A 17682-nucleotide genomic window follows, 5' to 3' on the forward strand; every position below is an offset into this window, starting at 1 on the left:
TGAAGCCTTGAAAGACCACTCAGAAAAAGATGATTACCTCTTCAGGTTTGGTTCTCCCTAGCCACTGATGAGCCAGTGCTTTCTGCATTTTCTATTCTTTCCACGCTTAGTCACAGAGCTTTTGATTAGTCTCTTGTATTTACAGAAATCCTTATAAAAGAGTAGGAAAAGGAAAACTAATGCTTTCTCAAAGAGATACACACATGAGGAGAGGATGTCATCATCTGGTTGGAGGTGCAGAGTACCAAGCTTTGCCCATATTCGGAGAATGTTTTAGGTTCCATAATAAGATAATGATGGTAACTTACGAAGGGGGAGTTCATAAACAAGATGGTGTGCTTAGCTGTCAACGAGAAATTTCACATTGGTGTATCTATTTATTTAAACACTCTTCCCTAAGGCTTTCTGTTTCATAGTTAACATGTAAATATACGATTTTGATAGAAACATTTTCTGATAAAGATGTATGATAACTTTTATTTTTTTTAAATTGAGGTGTAACTGACAAACACCAACCATTACAGTGAGGTATTTTCTATTGCCCGCATCTTTCTTGAACCAAATACGTGGCTGTGACTGAAACACTACTGCCACCTATTGGCAGCATGACTTCATACAGTTTTTTTTTTAATTTTTAATTTTTTATAAACATGTAATATATTTTTATCCCCAGGTGTACAGGTCTGTGAATCGCCAGGTTTACACACTTCACAGCACTCACCATAGCACATACCCTCCCCAATGTCCATAACCCCACCCCCCTTCTCCCAACCCCCATCCCTCCAGCAACCCTCAGTTTGTTTTGTGAGATTAAAAGTCACTTATGGTTTGTCTCCAGTTTTTAAGGGTAAAGAAAGCTGTTTTACAAGATGAAATCGACAAATATTAAGTATCCACCATGTGCCATATATTCCTACCACATTTGTGGGCTCATCATTAAATCACAACATAAACTACTAATAACTTGTTTTTCAGTGTTATCATGTATTAAACATTTTCTCTTGAAATATATTATTTACAGAAATTATGCTATTAGTTCAGAAAATATTAAAGATAGTACCAAATTTAAATCAAGGGAATAATATAATTGTCCTGGTCACTTGCTTTTCAGTCTACTAACAGATGAAATCATTACTTACTTTGTACCAAATGGCAAAAAATTCCTTTAAAGTAATTTAGGAATATGTGAATGAAGAGACTATGCTCACTAACTCTCTACAGTGAACATCTAAATTCTCCTATACCTGTTACATGATCTGATTCGGAAGAAGGCTGTGGGGGTGGGAAAACTTCAGGTTCTAAAGCATGGGCTGTATCTAAGTTCAAGGTTCAGCTGTATTCTTCTGGCATGACTTTTCTCCACTCTGGGTCTCAACTGTCTCATATGTAAAATAGAGGAAACAATATACCTACTTCCTGGTGTTGTCAGGAGACCAAACGGTAATCTGTGTAAAGTGCTGACTACAGCACATGTTGAAAGCTCAAGAAATCAGGCGAGGGTCCAGGAGAAAGAGGTTCACTATTCATAGCCCTTATCCCCAACTCCAACCTATCTAACTCTAGGTTCTGAAAAAAAAAATATTGACTGGCTGAAGACTGAGAATTTCTCAGAAAATATTTTATTTGGAATATGGAAACTTCAGTGACATATTTCCATGGATTTTTTAAATGAACACACAAAAACTGAATAAAACTGATTTTATTTCCAAAGACTGTTCTTTCCTGTAGCGGACCCTGGGGACTGACTACCCTAGGCCACTCACAGGCCCCCTCTCCCCTGCCCTCCTCTAGCACTGAGGCTGGACAGCTGTAAGCCATCAACTTGATAGCCTCCCTGGCTGTCCCTTTGTTCCCATGGGCCCTTTCCTCTGCCTGAAATGTCCTTCCCCCTCCACTGCTCACAACAGGCTCCATCTCCCCTTGAGGTCTTAGCTTAAATAATCAATCTCTTCCCAAAGAGGCCTTTCCTGATCCACCTGATCCATCTGTCTGGGGATCTGTTATAACTCCATAAAATGTGTCATAATTTGTAAAATGCATATAATTGCGTTTGCTTGTTGTCTGCTTCCCCCTTAGATTGTGAGTTCCAAGAACGCACGGAACTTGAGTCTTGAGCCTTGTTTACCATTTCCCTCAGCCTACTGCAGCCCATTCTGGGCACACAGTCGTTCCTCTGTGGGTCTAATCTACTTTGAGGGATATTTGAGAGAATTGGGAGGCAGTGTTTAGAACACACCTAGCAAAAAGTCTGCAACACAACAGGTATATAATATTTTACAGTCTGTTCAATTACACCTAGATACCTCATCTTGAAATTCAAAACCTGCCTGTCAAGTAGCTTTGCCATATGCATTCATTTCTCTTTCTCATTATTCAACTTAGAATCTTCCTTCCAGCCAGCCTGACCCCATCTCATGCTATACCAGTTTCCAATTCTGTATCTCCTTTTATGTTCTTTCATTCATAAAATATTTCCCAACTCTTATAAATCTAAGATATATTACAGCTTTCTCAGGGTTAAATTTTACATTAATTTATTCCAGAAAATATTTTTTATTAACTTGATCCACAAGTTCTCCTGGTCAGTAAACATCACATAGTATTATACCTGAATCTATCACCTGGTATGTTTCAAGGACCCTATCTTAATCTATCACCTGACACACTGGCTTATATTTTTCCCTAGTCATTCTAATTTCTTTTGAAACCCTGAGTTAATTTAGGTATTTGCCTTTAAAAATATTTAGGTTTTAGCCTGATTAGCCACTTAATTGAAATAATTCCTTGTGGATTCATTTTATAAATGTATATAGGCTTAAGGGCCCAATTGTAGGTTCTGTTCTTAGATCTAACATATACTCTGCATAATGTCTCAATGTCCAGATTTGTGCATGTTCCCCCAAACTCAAATATATATTTTCACCAGTGCCCAGTATGGGAAATTAATTTTGTATTAGAGTGATAAGTAGGAAAAAAAAAATCCAACTGTGACACAGATTCCTGCATTAACATATAGCACATTTTATCTATAGTTTCCTATAATACGTTTCAGAAGCTATGACAAACTAACTTAAAATAGTAAAAGAAGTTAGCGTTTATTTAAAATGTTTCAAACCTCTGCCCAGAGATCCATATGGAGATTTTCCCATGGTTATTCTTTTTCCCTTGGGGCTGCTGCAAGTAGGTGAGAACTAAATGCTGCCATTTGCTTGGGATGAAAATATTCTCCTGTGATTCAACCTGTGCCAGTAAAACAGCTTTTGTATCATCATTTGAATCCATGCACATTCTACAAAAAGAGACAAAGTACAGGTTGGAAACATGGAATTTCTGATCTCAGCATTTAATAAATGTATAACAACTAAAATTCCATATATTTAAATGAGATTAAAAAGCAGTTGTTTGTAAACTAACTAGAAAACTCAGTAGGTCTTTGTTTTGCACCATAAAATCTGCTTATTTTCTTATATTGTTGTCTCAATTCATGAGCAAAAATAGATGATGCTCATTTGCTGGTGTTAATAATTTAAGCATTAATTTTCAAAATTCATTTTCAAAAAAACTTTATTGTTACTATTTCTACAGACATTGTCCTTTCAGAAATTATAATATAATATTTTATTCATACAAAAATTAATACATGTTGTACATAAATGTCTAAATGTCAGGATGTACTGGAGGTCTATCCTACTTGGAGGAACTACTGAGAGAATTAGGATACAATGTCTATAAAGTATCAAGTATGATTTATAACAAAAAGCATATATCCCCTAAATAACATATTTTTATTTAGTTTTAAGTTTATAAAGATAGTGTCATACTATTCATACTCACTCAATACAAGTAAAATATTTGTATCTATACTAGTTAACAAGGGAGGTAGAAGAAAAGACCAGGTCTCGAGAATAAGTAAAGTTTATAAGATAATGTCTATTAAATATGTAATCTGGGAAAACAGTTGTCTGATAATAACATTTTAGGGTGACTACAATCTGATAGAATACTACCATGGATAAGACTTCAGCAAGCATTTGATCTAAAATCTAATTGAGGGGCACCTGGGTGGCTCAGTGGGTTAAAGCCTCTGCCTTCAGCTCAGGTCATGGTCCCAGGGTCCTGGGATTGAGCCCCACATCGGGCTCTCTGCTCAGCAGGGAGCCTGCTTCCTTCCTCTCTCTCTGCCTGCCTCTCTGCCTACTTGTGATCTCTGTCAAATAAATAAATAAAATCTTTAAAAAAACAAATAAATAACTAAATAAAAAATAAAATCTAATTGAGAATGAACACAATCTACTTTAGAGTTTAATTATAGATTTTTTGATAGAATAATACATTGTTACAAAGGTGGTATTAGTGACTATTAGAATGTATCTTCTATTTAAATAATCTTTTTCTAATTTGCTATAATGATCTTTATTAGCATATAAATTATTTAAATACATGATCTATTCATGGCGAGGTTAAGGATAATCAATACCGAAAGATAAAAGTGCCACTGTGGGGATCAGCCCACACTTGGATCATAAGAGCTTTGGATCCCAATGAAATCATATGGATACATCCTTCTTCTATGAGCCTTTCACCAGGATTTATGTACTCTGCACCCTCCGGTCTGTTGTTCTCTACGAAAAAAAGATGTTAGAATAATCAGTAAAGCGGTTGATCATAAAGCTGAGTGGAAAAGCGCATTTGAAGGAACACAATGTGGTTGTCCATTTGTAGTAAATTATTTACCGGGATGTCTAAATCTGACCTGTTCCAAACAATATTCCTGAAGTTGAGACGCTAACTCCAAAAAAGCACGAGGACTGAAAACAGTAACTGAGTGCGATACACATTTCAAAATCGATGATAACTAGCAGCTAACTGTGGGAATGAACAAACCACCGACGGCACTACCAAAATCATCCTACAATTATTACAATGGCATGATTTTAGAAAATTGATTTTAGAAAAATTGTGGTGTTTAAATATATTCTGGTGTAGACTCTCTGATGAGTCATCTTTGAATATAATTGCTAAGTGATTCTGAAACTCTAAAATGTTCTCTAAGGCCAGCTAATGTAATGCCTTATGCTTTGGACTATTGGGTTATTAGTCCCGACTTTAAGTGGTTTCTTACCATGCTAATTCCAGCGCCATCAAGTATGTATAATGACCTGAATCCTTGAGCCATCCATGCTGTTACTATGCTGTGTGACTTTATGTGAAGCTATATTAATAAAGACGTACCAAAATACAAAATGCACGTCTAAGGGTTCAGACTTTCAGAGAGGATGAACACCACCAGTTATGAGACTGTATATATATATATTTGTTGCCATTTTTCAACAGGTATAAATACTACCAATTTTTCAGAATACTGCCCCTAAACGACAGTAGTCTTTAAAAGGAAGAGTTAAATTCATTGATTATTTTGAGGACCACTGCCCAAGATATGAGATGTATATAGAATTCATGGTGATACAATACTAGTGTTTCCATATAAAATCTGACTTTGCACAAATAAAAGACTAGAACAAAAACCAGTATGTACGCAGGTACTGTAAAGTAGGAATATGACAAATGTTTCTTAATTTAATGCTCACAACAACCTGATGAGGTGAATTTTATTGTCCCCCTTTAGAGGGTGAGAGAACCGAGGTGCTGTGGGGTTCAATAACTTGCTCAATGTCACAAAGCTGGTGTAGTGGCAAAGGAAGTGTTATTAACATAATATTTTCTTCTCTGTTCCCTTCAAAATTTTGATATATACACTATTTTTAAATGTTCTTTTTAAATGTTTATGCAGAATTGTCTGAAATATATGTTTTCTAATATATTTTTATAAAAAATTTTTTTTTAATTCCCAATGCTGACTTTTCTCAGGTCACTGTGTATACTTATTTCATTTTATAAGAGCCTGTTCACATTGTGATTGCCCCCACTTAAATGAGAAAGCAATGTGCACTGTTTATAGTGTCATGGTGGCATTTAAGCTCTGGAATTGAATATAGGTGGGTTTAAGTCCCTTTCCATCACTTACCAGCTCTATAAATTGGTCATGCTATTTAATTTCATCTGCAAATATGGACAGAATGAGCACTTAATTTATTGAATTGTTGTGAGGATTAAAAACTATGTAGAAAGAGCGGAGCAAAGTGACACCCACACAGAGAGCTCTTAGCACTCATGAGACAGCATCAGCACGACAGGATCTCATGTATGCTGCTTTGGAGCTATCAGTTCTTAGGTGGCAAAGCTCCAATTCCCAAAAGAAATGCTCTAACTACCTAAGTTTTTAGAAAGTTTGGCTTCCTAGGCTACCTGGCAAAAGTACACAAATACGCTGTGCTAGTAACATGGAAATGTGTCTGGAGAAGTGGATGCAAAGCTCCTGCAAGGACATCAGGTGACCTTTCCTAGTCCTCAGTCTTGAGAGTGTCAGTAAGGACTTTCCTTTCTGTCTGGGAGTCAGTGGCAGAGGACCTGCCCTGAAGGCCTGGTGTTGTGAAGCAGGGCGCCAGTGTGGGGTGTAAGCTCTGTGCAATGCAGAGCTCCAGAGGGACCTCCATGAAGAATAAACCCCTAACCATTTCTCTCCTCTAGTCATTTCATTCATCCGTGGCTCCTAACAATCAGCTCTGCATTGCTTCTCACCACATAAACTGTTTTTTTAACAAACAGGTTCTTCCTGCCCTAGTCATATGAAGAATGAGACAGTTTCATGGAAGCATAAAAGGGATTCCATCAGTTATAGAAAGCACTGGAATGGGAATGATTCTGACTCTGGAGAAAAGCTGATGAATCCAGACGTCTGGTGACAGGAGCTAGGAGAGGCGCACAGAGGTAGGACGCAGCACAAGGAGGAGAATTGAACGACAAGAGAGAAAGGACATGAAATGGGGCTCACACTGGCTGGGGCATAGGGAGCAGAAGGTCAGAAAAGTGGCTCTAGGGTTGCCTCCTTCCCTTCTCTAATATCAGGAGTCACCCTAATCCAGTAATGGGGCCAGGAAAGAGGCAGGAAATGGGGCTGGGGACTGCCAGCCAGGGCAGTTGGGTATGCAGTGGTCTCGCTGGGGCAGTAACCCAGCGCCCCGGCCCCAAGGCAAAAATATACAAGAAAAATGACGTTTTCAAGGCTATCTGATAACCCAGGCTTCGTAGTCAGGGCCTGCCGTTAGGAAGGCACTCGGGGTGAAGAACACACTCGGAGCACATGAGGACATCGCTGTGTTCTTACCGCTCAACCAAACCTGCAGTCAGGAAAGGCTTAGTGTAACAGGTAACAGGTAACGGCAACATCATACCTGTTCTATCCAAACTACTGTCCCGTAATGTTAAGGATTTGTTTCTTTTCTTGATCTTCTTTCCTTTCTCCATGGTTCTCTCAGCTTCGTGGACACACTCCACATTAAACCACAGTGAGACGCTGAAGCCTTCCGACAGGTGGGGCCAGCAGTTCTGCCCCAGCAAGGCCAAGTGGACTGGGGCTATGTGCCAAGAGGAGAGCAGCTGCTGGGGGAAACTTCCGCTCTCGGTCCCTTTCCTGCTCCGGGAACTCCGTGCTCTTCTTAATAATCCCAGGGCCTTACTGTTTAGAATCCCAGGGCACTTTTGTGATGAAACACCATTGCTTAAATTTGGAGTATGCAGGAGAGGGAAGGTTAGGTACTGGGAAGGACTCATCGTAATGTCGCTTTCAATAATTTTCAGAATACCCAGAAGAAGTACTTCCTAGAGAAAAAGAATAAATAAATACAAAATGTACACTGAAATTCAGGTTATAAATGAAAATACAAGCATATCTACACACATATCAGCATTCCTAGTTAAATGCCTATTTCCTATCTACCATACCCCTAAAATGTTCACAAGGTAAAAAGATTTTATTCTTTAAATATGTAATCTCTCATGGTTAATATTAGATTTAGGTGCCTTTTTTTTTGGCACAAGACTGAAAGTTATGAATTGGTTTTAAGTATTAGATGTCAACTCTAATAATTATATCCAGAATAATTTCTACAAAGAAAGATGTATATTTCCTAGTAGGCTATAGTTGCTTCTTTAAATTATTTTTAAGTGAGGGATAGAACCAGAGACCTTACAAATTCTCCAGATTTCTGAATGATATTTACAGCCTGACTGACTTCATAAAATTGAGTGGCTCAATTACTTTTCAACTTATTTTACATGACTTTTCTAATCAAATAAATTTTCTTTCATCTGTTTTGGTAAACCAAAGTAAGGGTTTTTAGGTTTTACTTACAAATTATAAATTTGGGGTTAAATGTAGAATTATAGAAAATGTAAGAGAGGAGATGAGCATTTAATTAAAGAGAAAAGTAATGACTAAGGAGACAAGTGGAGTAGAGAAGAGTATCTCAGTCCAATACACTGCCGAGTGTGTGCCCTATGCCTGAAATAACAGCTAATGTTGATGACGATGATGAGAACCGCACTTAGGGAAAGTACAAGAAACATTTCATAAATACAGGCAGTTATCAAGTGTCTACACTAGTATTTGTTAACCTTGTGTTCCACATAGCCCCTCGGGGTCCACAAGCTGGAGTAAGCTGCTGAAATGGGCAGGACTCAGGAACATTCAACCTTGCTTCAAATTAAGTAGCTCCAAGCTTTTGTTTTATTTGCTTATGCTTCTAGCCAAGATTTCATTATTAAAATGAGTTTCTCAGTAAAGAACAGTTGAAAAGTCACTAAGCTACACCCATGGAAAGAAGTGATAGAAGATACGTGAAGGGTAGATAATAACTTTCTAAAAAGAGGATAATCTTTAAAATGGTAAAAACTAATCAGAATTAAATTCTCTTTACTAATTAAAATTATTTAGCGTTTCTTAAGAACAACCACTTGGGGTGGGATAAGGCAATGGGACTATGAGCCCAGTGACCACGCTGGTTAGCCAAAACAGAAGTGAAAGTTAAAATAAGTGCAAATAATAAAATGATGAAGAACTTTACACATATTAACATGGAGTCGACTGCATAATCATTACCACATTAAAAGACAGAACTTAGTGATTTCCAAGTCATTTTTAAAAATATTCTATTAAGTATCAGTGAAAATATTTTAAAATTATGGCATATTTACTGTACAAGGAGATTTCTCCAGAAATATTCTCAAAAGAAGGGTTAACTCTTCTGAACATGTTCTTGAGCTCATCAAAGATACCAAAAGATCCACCAATACTCTTTGGCATGCTAAATTAAAGAAAGATAGAGGGGAAAAAATTAAAGCCAATACATAATTAAAGTTTCCAGACAAACAATTTCACTGAAAGAGATCAAATACTATTGTCACATCTTCAATGGATTATAAACAACTAATAATCCAAAAATGTGCTGAAAAAATAGCAATACGATTAAATGCAAACCAACTCACTGACAAAAAAAAACAAAAAACAAAAAACCACTTTTCTTAAAGATGGGTCCTTTCCCAGGAGAGGTATTATTTAAAGAAGCATAAATTAACACAGTATTTGTTAAAGAAGTTGACACTGTCAGTAACCACAAAATAGTCTGCTACCTTATCTTGAAACTGTTTAAATTATAACTATTACTTTCTATATTAAATGGAAGTGTAAATATTAAAGATTATGAAAATACTTAAGTATCACAAGCAATTATTTTGAACATTTTCATTGTGAGGTTTAGAATAAAATATCATGGGTAGTACATAAATTCATAGAACTTTTTAGAATAAAGTAACTAATATCTGTAGCATACATTATAGTGTCCAAAGTATATTCACATGCATTACCTCAGCTAATCCTCACCCAAAAAAGCCCTATAGTGAAATCTTATCTCCCTTTTAGATATGACAGAAATAATCCTGATGAGGAAGCTGAAGAAAGCAGCCCTGTTTCAGCACCATGTTTTGTAGAGGTGTGAGCTGAGGCAATAGTGGAACAGTAGGCATATCTGGAAAGAAACTTGAATTGAGACTATAAAATAACATGGACTTTATCCTGTAAGAAACACGAACCCATGAAAGGTTTTAAAGTAAGAACTATGAAAAACTAGAAAATAAAGGAAAATAATTATTTCTCTTGCCTTTCCTTTATGAATTATTCTAACTGAGCATAACCAAACAGTTGATGAGAGCAAGTTTTCTTTAAGTATTCCAGCTTATCCAAGAAGATGGAATGACAGCATGTTACCATTCTGCAAGTTCCTAGCCTATGACCATCCATGGCTCCTAGTGTCCCCCAAAGAGAGGCAATCAGACATTATGTGCCTCTGATGGAGGCACAGATTCCTGCCTGTAAAATATTCCAGTCAAAAAATGGTCAAAACCCAAATCTGATTAGGTTTCTAGATCTTACTGCCAGCTGAAGGAAATGTAAGACAGAGAGGATCATGTTAAACAATTCCCAGGGACATAACTGCCAAAAATCAGAATGCAGATGCCTCATGATAGATGACCTGGTTTCTTCAACCAAAAAAAATTGCAAGGGTGGGGAGAGTATACACCTACAGATGAAAAGATTTGAGATATATCTGCTAACTATAATATATGAACCTAAGTAGGATTCTGATTTTTTAAAAAAGCACTATAAAATAAGTGTTAGATAATCACGGGCTGGGAGAGCAGGATAAAGTAGTATGATCAAAGTAAAGTATATGTATGTGCTTAGACTTTTCTTTTTTTTTCAGTTCTAAACCAAAGGTTCCAGTTCAAAATGAGGGAATGAAGATATATATATTTATATATATTTGCCTTTGTCTACTACTGAAAACCCACCAAACTGGAAGTACAGAATTATAAAAAGAAAGAAATCTGTAACAGCAAAAAGAGTGAGGAAGTCAGTGGGCACTGGGGGCACAGCAGATTTAAAAATATTTCTTGAAGATGGAAGGGCAGAGAGATAAAAGAGAAAGCTGCTGCTTAGAATCTCTTTGAATTACAAAAGGACTCCAAGAAAAGGAGAGCCCATAGGTCTGTCTATATTCCGGAGAGAAGTAAGGATAGGGCTACAAATGCAGGGATTCATACAAGGTCTGTCTGGAAACACCTACCTCTCTCCTAAATTCTGAATACAGAGCACAGATAGCTCGGCTTTTACTTTTATGCCCCCAGCCTGAAAACTGTTTAAAGAAACTCCCTGGATTGTCAGGCAAGGACTGAGACGGAACATGGGACAATCAGCATCAGGCTACCAGGTAGACAGATACAGTCTGCAGACGGGCCAAGTTGCTCAGCTAAGGGAAAAAGTACGAGCTAAAAGAAAACCGGAATGCTATTCACCAAGCCATGCCTCCTGGCATTGAGCTGTGTTGCCCAGATGAAGGAGGGCTTTTTCTTACACAAAGACACTATTCACTAGCCAAGCCCTATATGTGGAGGACATATTTTTCTAATGTACAGAAAATGCCATTTGAGGTAACAGTAGCCCTAATGGCCCTCCCAAGTGAAGCTCTCTTTATATGGTATTTGGGGAGCCTCTATATTCCACTGGCACATGCACACAGAGCTCTTCAACATACTGCCTGTTCAGGGCAGATGCCAAACAGGAAAACAAATTTACAACATTAGCTTCAACAGCTTTCTTAAATAGAAATAGCCAAAATAGGTTCAAAAAGTATTTGAGGATTAGCAACATAAATAAGAAAAACCAAGATATAAAAGACAAATAAATTGATTAACTGACCGAGAGAGAAAATAAATAATTTAGGGTAGAGAAGATATCTTTCTAAAATGTTAATAACTAAATCCAGATATATTTAAGAAGATATTATATCCTTATATGAAAATGGAATAACCAGAAAACAAACAAACAAAAAGAAGCTCTTAAATATTAAGAGATAACTGCCAAAATTAAAAATTGAACAAAAGGTCAAAAGGTTGGGGCGCCTGGGTGGCTCAGTGGGTTAAAGCCTCTGCCTTCGGCTCAGGTCATGATCCCAGAGTCCTGGGATCGAGCCCCACATCGGGCTCTCTGCTCGGCAGGGAGCCTGCTTCCTCCTCTCTCTCTGCCTACTTGTGATCTCTGTCTGTCAAATAAATAAAATCTTAAAAAAAAAAAAAAAGGTCAAAAGGTTGGAATAGAATGGAAGAAATCTGCCAAAACATGGCACAAAAAGAGAGAAGGAGGTAATGTGAGAGGAAAGCTAAGGCATGCAAGACCAATTCGGGAAGGCCCAAGATTATGATCAGAATGTAGGAAAGAAGAGAGCAGAAAACATGCAGAGGAGAAAACTACTCTTTTCTTTGTGACTGTAAGTTCGACCTTCCTAGGTATGACACCAAAAGCATTGTGACAAAAGCAAAAACAGATAAATTGGTCTTCATCAAAATAAAAAATGTGTGCTTCAATTATACATCATCAGGAGAGTGAAAAGATAAGCCAAGGATTGAGAGAAAATATTTCAAGTCATACACCTTTGATAAGGGGCTTTTATCTAGAACATACTTAAAAATTCTTAAATTTAATGACTAAAACCACAAATCACTGTATTTGAAAATAGGTAAAGGGGGGTGCCTTCAGTCGATTAAGTGGCTGCCTTCGGCTCAGATCATGATCCCAGGGTCCTGGGACTGAGCCACTTGTTGGGTTCCCTGTGCAGCAGGAGCCCGCTTCTCCCTCTCTCTGCCATTCCCCCTGCTTGTGCTCTTTCTCTCTCTCTCTCTCCCTTGGTTGCTCTAGCTGTATCTCAAATAAATAAATAAAATCTTTGAAAAAGTGGGTAAAAAATTGAATAGAAATTTCTCTAAAGATATCCAAGGAAGATGCACAGATGGCCAGCGAGTACATGAAAGTATGTGTGATAACATTAGCCATCAGGAAGATACAAATCATAACCACAGTGAGAGTAACATGGCAGGCCCACTAAGATGGATATAACGAAAAAGACGGGTCATAACAAGTGTTAGCAAGGATGTGTGGCGATTAGAATCTTCATATACTGTATGGAATATAAAATAATGCAGCCACTTTGGAAAACACTCTGGCTGCTCCTCATCTGAAAGTTAACACTATACCCAAAAGAAAAGAAAACACATGTCCATGTGGAAACTAGTACATGAGTGGTCATAGCATTATTCCTAAGAGCAAATAAGTGGTAATGTTTGCACAACTCTGCAAATATACCAAAAAACACAGAACTGTATATTTTAAATGGGTGAACTGTGTAGTGTAGGAATTTTCTCTCAGTAAAACTGTCATTAAAAGGTAATGTGACGGAGTTTCTCAGAGCTAATCCAGAAATGAGTTTTCATATCTAAAGGACCCACTAAGTGTCTACCACAATAAATACAAACATACCCATATACTAAATAAGTAAATGGAGAAGGAAAAGCTTTTCTTTATGGTATAACCCCAATTAAATATAAAAAGAATAATGGAAATAGAAAGTCACTATTTGGCAAATACCACAGAATTAACAATTTCAGTCAAGAATCATCAATGGGTGCCAAGGATTAGTGGGTTCAAGTATGATGAAAAGAAAATATTTACATAGTCTCAAGTTATGTACCCCACAAGATACTTACTAATTATAAAGAGAAAACAGTAACTTTACAATGGAGAAACCTGGCAAGACACCACCTTAACCAAGTGATCAAAGTCAACATCACAGTAATAAGATACAGACATCATGAACCACAATATGATGCACTTTGAAAGGTACAATGTCACTTAGGTGGTCTGTTTGCCAAAAATGTATCACTCGAATTTAATCATGAAGAAACACCTGACAAACCTGAATTAATGTTACATGTATGTTAGACTTCTCCAACTAAAATATAAGTTTCTATTATATTACATATTCATTATGAATTCCTCAAATGTCTGTGAAAGTACAGAGTGGAGAGTGGCACTCAGTGTCTGATAAGGCAGGAACACAAGGCCAAGTTTATGTACATGACCCTGAACAACTCACTCAATCACTTGGAATCTAGACATTCCTCTCTATAAAATCAAGATACGATATGGTATGTCTATTGAACAAAAGAGATGATGCATATAAAGCGACTTTTGAAATCACAGGGCACTATGCCAATGGAAGTCATTATTAACTCTTCATTTCACATAACAACAAAATAATTTCAAAGCTATTGTGTAAAACTAACAGTTTCAACGCACCTTGAAAATCAGAATCAGCCTGTGTTAAAATACTCAAGAACCCTCCTAAAAGATTTTTCACAGTTCCCTGAAGATTAAAAAACAAAACATAAGAAATTAAATTTCTTACCTCATGAAAGCATGAAGTAACTGCAATGTCATAATAAATTATTTGATATTCTACTATCTATACATATATAAATATTTTCAAATAACTGAGAAGAATGCTATGTGTACAATTACACAATTTCATTTTCTTTTTTTTAGGTGGTTTATACATTTATGTTTTTCATACTGTTTTTGTTTTCTGGTTTTTCAAAAACAATGACTATATATTAAATGTAATTTATAAACTATTACCCATTCTCAGAAATAATACAAGGATTAGTTAGCCAACAACATTAATTTTTTATGATGCTTTAGAGAACTATGGAATTAAAAGATTTTTAGAACACCATTTGTACAAAAAAACATACCTAAGGTATTATAAAAGATAAATAATCATCTCAATTTTCAGACAAGTTGAGTTCTAAATAAGGAGATGAATGACTGGGGCATGCGTGTAACAAACATTCACCGCATTTACTATATGCATCTTTTACCTGTTGCATGAGTAGAAAAATATTCTTTTCCTTCTGTCTGATGATTTTCAAAAAACTCTCAAATACGTGGGCAAGTACATCAAGTTTGGCTTTACCAGTTGAAAGTAAATTTAATTCCAGCATACAAATCTCAGGATATATGATTTCCCCTTCAGTGAAGGTTTCAATCAAGTCCTTTGAACTGCTTAACACACTAAAACTTTCTGCTTCAGGTTTTAAGTCTACACCTGAAAGAGGAAAAGAAAAAGATGATTTTTATTCTCTAAACCCTGAATAAATATTTCAAATCTCACTTAACATTTTAGGAGATCTTGTGCCAAAGTGCCCTTTGTAAGAAGATTCTCACACAGCCTTTTCCTACACGGCATCTTTTGATTAGAATAAGTATCTTGGAAAATCAAGTCTAATGGATATTTTGAAGATAAATGAGTGGCTTAAAAGTAATTTTGATCTTCAATAGAATTATAAATATCAACAGTAACTTTTATAGACATAAGATACAGGAGCACCTGGGTGGCTCAGTGGGTTAAAGCCTCTGCTCTCGGCTCAGGTCATGATCCCAGGGTCCTGGGATCAAGCCCCGCATCGGGCTCTCTCCTCAGCGGGGAGCCTGCTTCCACCTCTCTCTCTATCTACCTGCCTCTCTGCCTACTTGTGATCTCTGCTTGTCAAATAAATAAATAAAATCTTTAAAAAAAAAAAAGATACAGATTTAACACATTTTCTCTGGCACAAGTGGGAAAAACATTATCCCAAACTTTCTGACCCCAAAATACCTAAATCACAGGCTAGTTCATTTGCCCATTCAGATCTCTGTGAAAAAGACAGCTTCAGCTATTGGTTGGATAAATTCTAAACTTTGTCTTCTTCATAAGTGAGAAATGAACACTGTCACTGAATATTACATTTTGGAAAATTTGATGTGCTCTTAAAACTGACTATAGCGCTGTTTTAAAAATGTTCATGTAGTTAAGAAATTTATAAATGTCTACATGATTAAGAACTAATCAGCAAGCCTATAAAAAGGAGGAGGTCTGTCATTATGAAATGTCAGTACACAGATAAAACCTACACCATTGAACTAATATTTTTTCCAAAAGAGCTTGCTCAGAAGATAGGAATGGGGGGAGATGGGAAGAAAGTGGTTAAAAGGTGCAAACTTCTAGTTACAAGATAAATTAGCACGAGGGATGTATTGGACAACATGAGGACTACAGTGAACACTGCTGTGTGATACGTAAGAAAGTGGTCAGCAGAATAGAACGTACAAATTCTCATCACAGGGAGAAATTCCTTTCTTCTTTTCTTTTTACTGTATGTGTATAAGATGATGGAAGTTAACTTATACTATCGTAATCATTGTTTCATAATATTTGTAAGTCAAACCATCATGCGCAGATCTTAAATTTCTACAGTTATGTATGTCAATTATTTCTTAATAACACTGGAAAAAAGAATAGTTTAATAAACCGAGTAAGTTATATGAATCTGTGTGTGGCTATATACATATACACATACATAGATTCTTTCAATTTGTGGCTGCTTTTGCTCTTTTTTTACTCTTTATTATACACAAACACTTGCTATGGGTCCAACAAGACCTTTCCCTTAGGACACCCACAATTATTCCTTCATGCAATGGGAAAGAGAAACTAGACTGAGGAAGACCAGGTGCTGGAAACGGTGAAGACTAGCAGTCCTGGGACGGCCATAAGGCCAACATTCAAGAGATGGAGTCTTCCAGAAAGATCTTGGCTCCAAAAGCCCATCTATTCTGTTCTACCCAAATTTTAAGCCCAGAGACAAAGGATCATGTTTAATCCAAGGGATAAGCTGGGTTGTGGTGAGTTAAGAAATCTGGGCTGCACCATCCTTGGATGTCACAGAAAGATGTCTATACTCCTTACATTAATTCATCTTTCTAACAAACTGCCTGAAATGCTCTTCCTGTCAGTGTCTGTCTGGATAGATTTTTTAAAAAATTTAGGCCTCACTATAAACCAAACATCTTCAGTGAGACCTTCTCTGACCACCCAACCACTATCACATCAGCCTGTTTTATTTCTTCATATTGTTCACTTCTGACACCTGGTGTTTGTTTTTTTCTACTGGAATATCGATGAAAGCAGGGACTCTCTCTACCCTGTATTCTCAGGCATTCAGCCAATTTGGCAATAACAAAATATATCTGTATGACGTTGCCTATATAAATGCCAGAATTTATTGTCAAGATCAAATAAAATGAAGCAATGCGCTTTTTAAATGGCAAGGCAATACAAAATTCTAAAGGGTATCACCGCAGCCACTTTGCTAATTGATAATCTGACTTGCAAATCCAATCACAAGTACTTCAGTGGTATTTTACCATCGTCTCGGGCTTCACTGTCCTCAGGATTGCTCTCGCTGTCTGCTTCATAGCCTTCTTCTTCAACCAAAAGTTTGAGACTGCAACACCGAGAGTCCTCAGCGTCTTCTGGAAAATCACCAGTTCGTGATGACAGTTCTTCCTCAGACGGATGGCGCTGTAAGAGCAGCACAATCAGAAGGTGAAAGTTGTAATATCTGCTCATGTTTAGTAACAGAATGTTTATTACTCCAAAATCATTTTAAGGATAGCTTCTGCGTTTTCTTTAAGGAAAAAAGTCTCAGGAATCAATAAGATGCACTATAAATTATGAAATTCATGCAGCAAAAAATTTCCAGACTCTCTCAACTTTATGAACATTTCAGAAATGGGAGTCTCTAACAGATGAAGCTATAGGTCACTTCAGTTTTACTGAAAAAGACATCTATGAAATTTCACTCTTAGTTACATAATAGGAAATGTCTAAAAACCACAATGAGTTGGAACTATATTTCTTACAGCTTAATGCTAGCAAATAAGTATTATTTTTACAACTTTGTTCAGGGAAAAAGACATTTCCATAGGATTTTTATAAATAAAATGTTTCATAAACTAGGTAATCAGAGTAGACATAAAAATTATTCAACAGATTCAATCTCAAAAAACAGACT

At 36.6% G+C, this 17682-nt stretch overlaps 1 protein-coding gene across 7 annotated transcripts in view; it reads right to left on the reverse strand.

The window, feature by feature from the left end:
* Positions 1-17682, reverse strand: part of LYST (lysosomal trafficking regulator) — a 174117-nt gene that overhangs the window by 106737 nt on the left and 49698 nt on the right. For all 7 annotated transcript variants that reach the window (XM_032313704.1, XM_032313702.1, XM_032313699.1 and 4 more), the window contains 7 exons: positions 17033-17189; positions 14668-14894; positions 14087-14153; positions 9094-9203; positions 7293-7719; positions 4478-4622; positions 3116-3289 (listed from right to left, as the gene is read on the reverse strand). In XM_032313704.1, coding sequence (XP_032169595.1) covers positions 3116-3289; positions 4478-4622; positions 7293-7719; positions 9094-9203; positions 14087-14153; positions 14668-14894; positions 17033-17189 — 1307 coding nt within the window. The remainder of the gene's footprint in view (positions 1-3115; positions 3290-4477; positions 4623-7292; positions 7720-9093; positions 9204-14086; positions 14154-14667; positions 14895-17032; positions 17190-17682) is intronic.

Source organism: Mustela erminea, chromosome 14 (genome assembly GCF_009829155.1).
Source record: "Mustela erminea isolate mMusErm1 chromosome 14, mMusErm1.Pri, whole genome shotgun sequence".
Classification (NCBI taxonomy): Eukaryota; Metazoa; Chordata; class Mammalia; order Carnivora; family Mustelidae; genus Mustela; species Mustela erminea.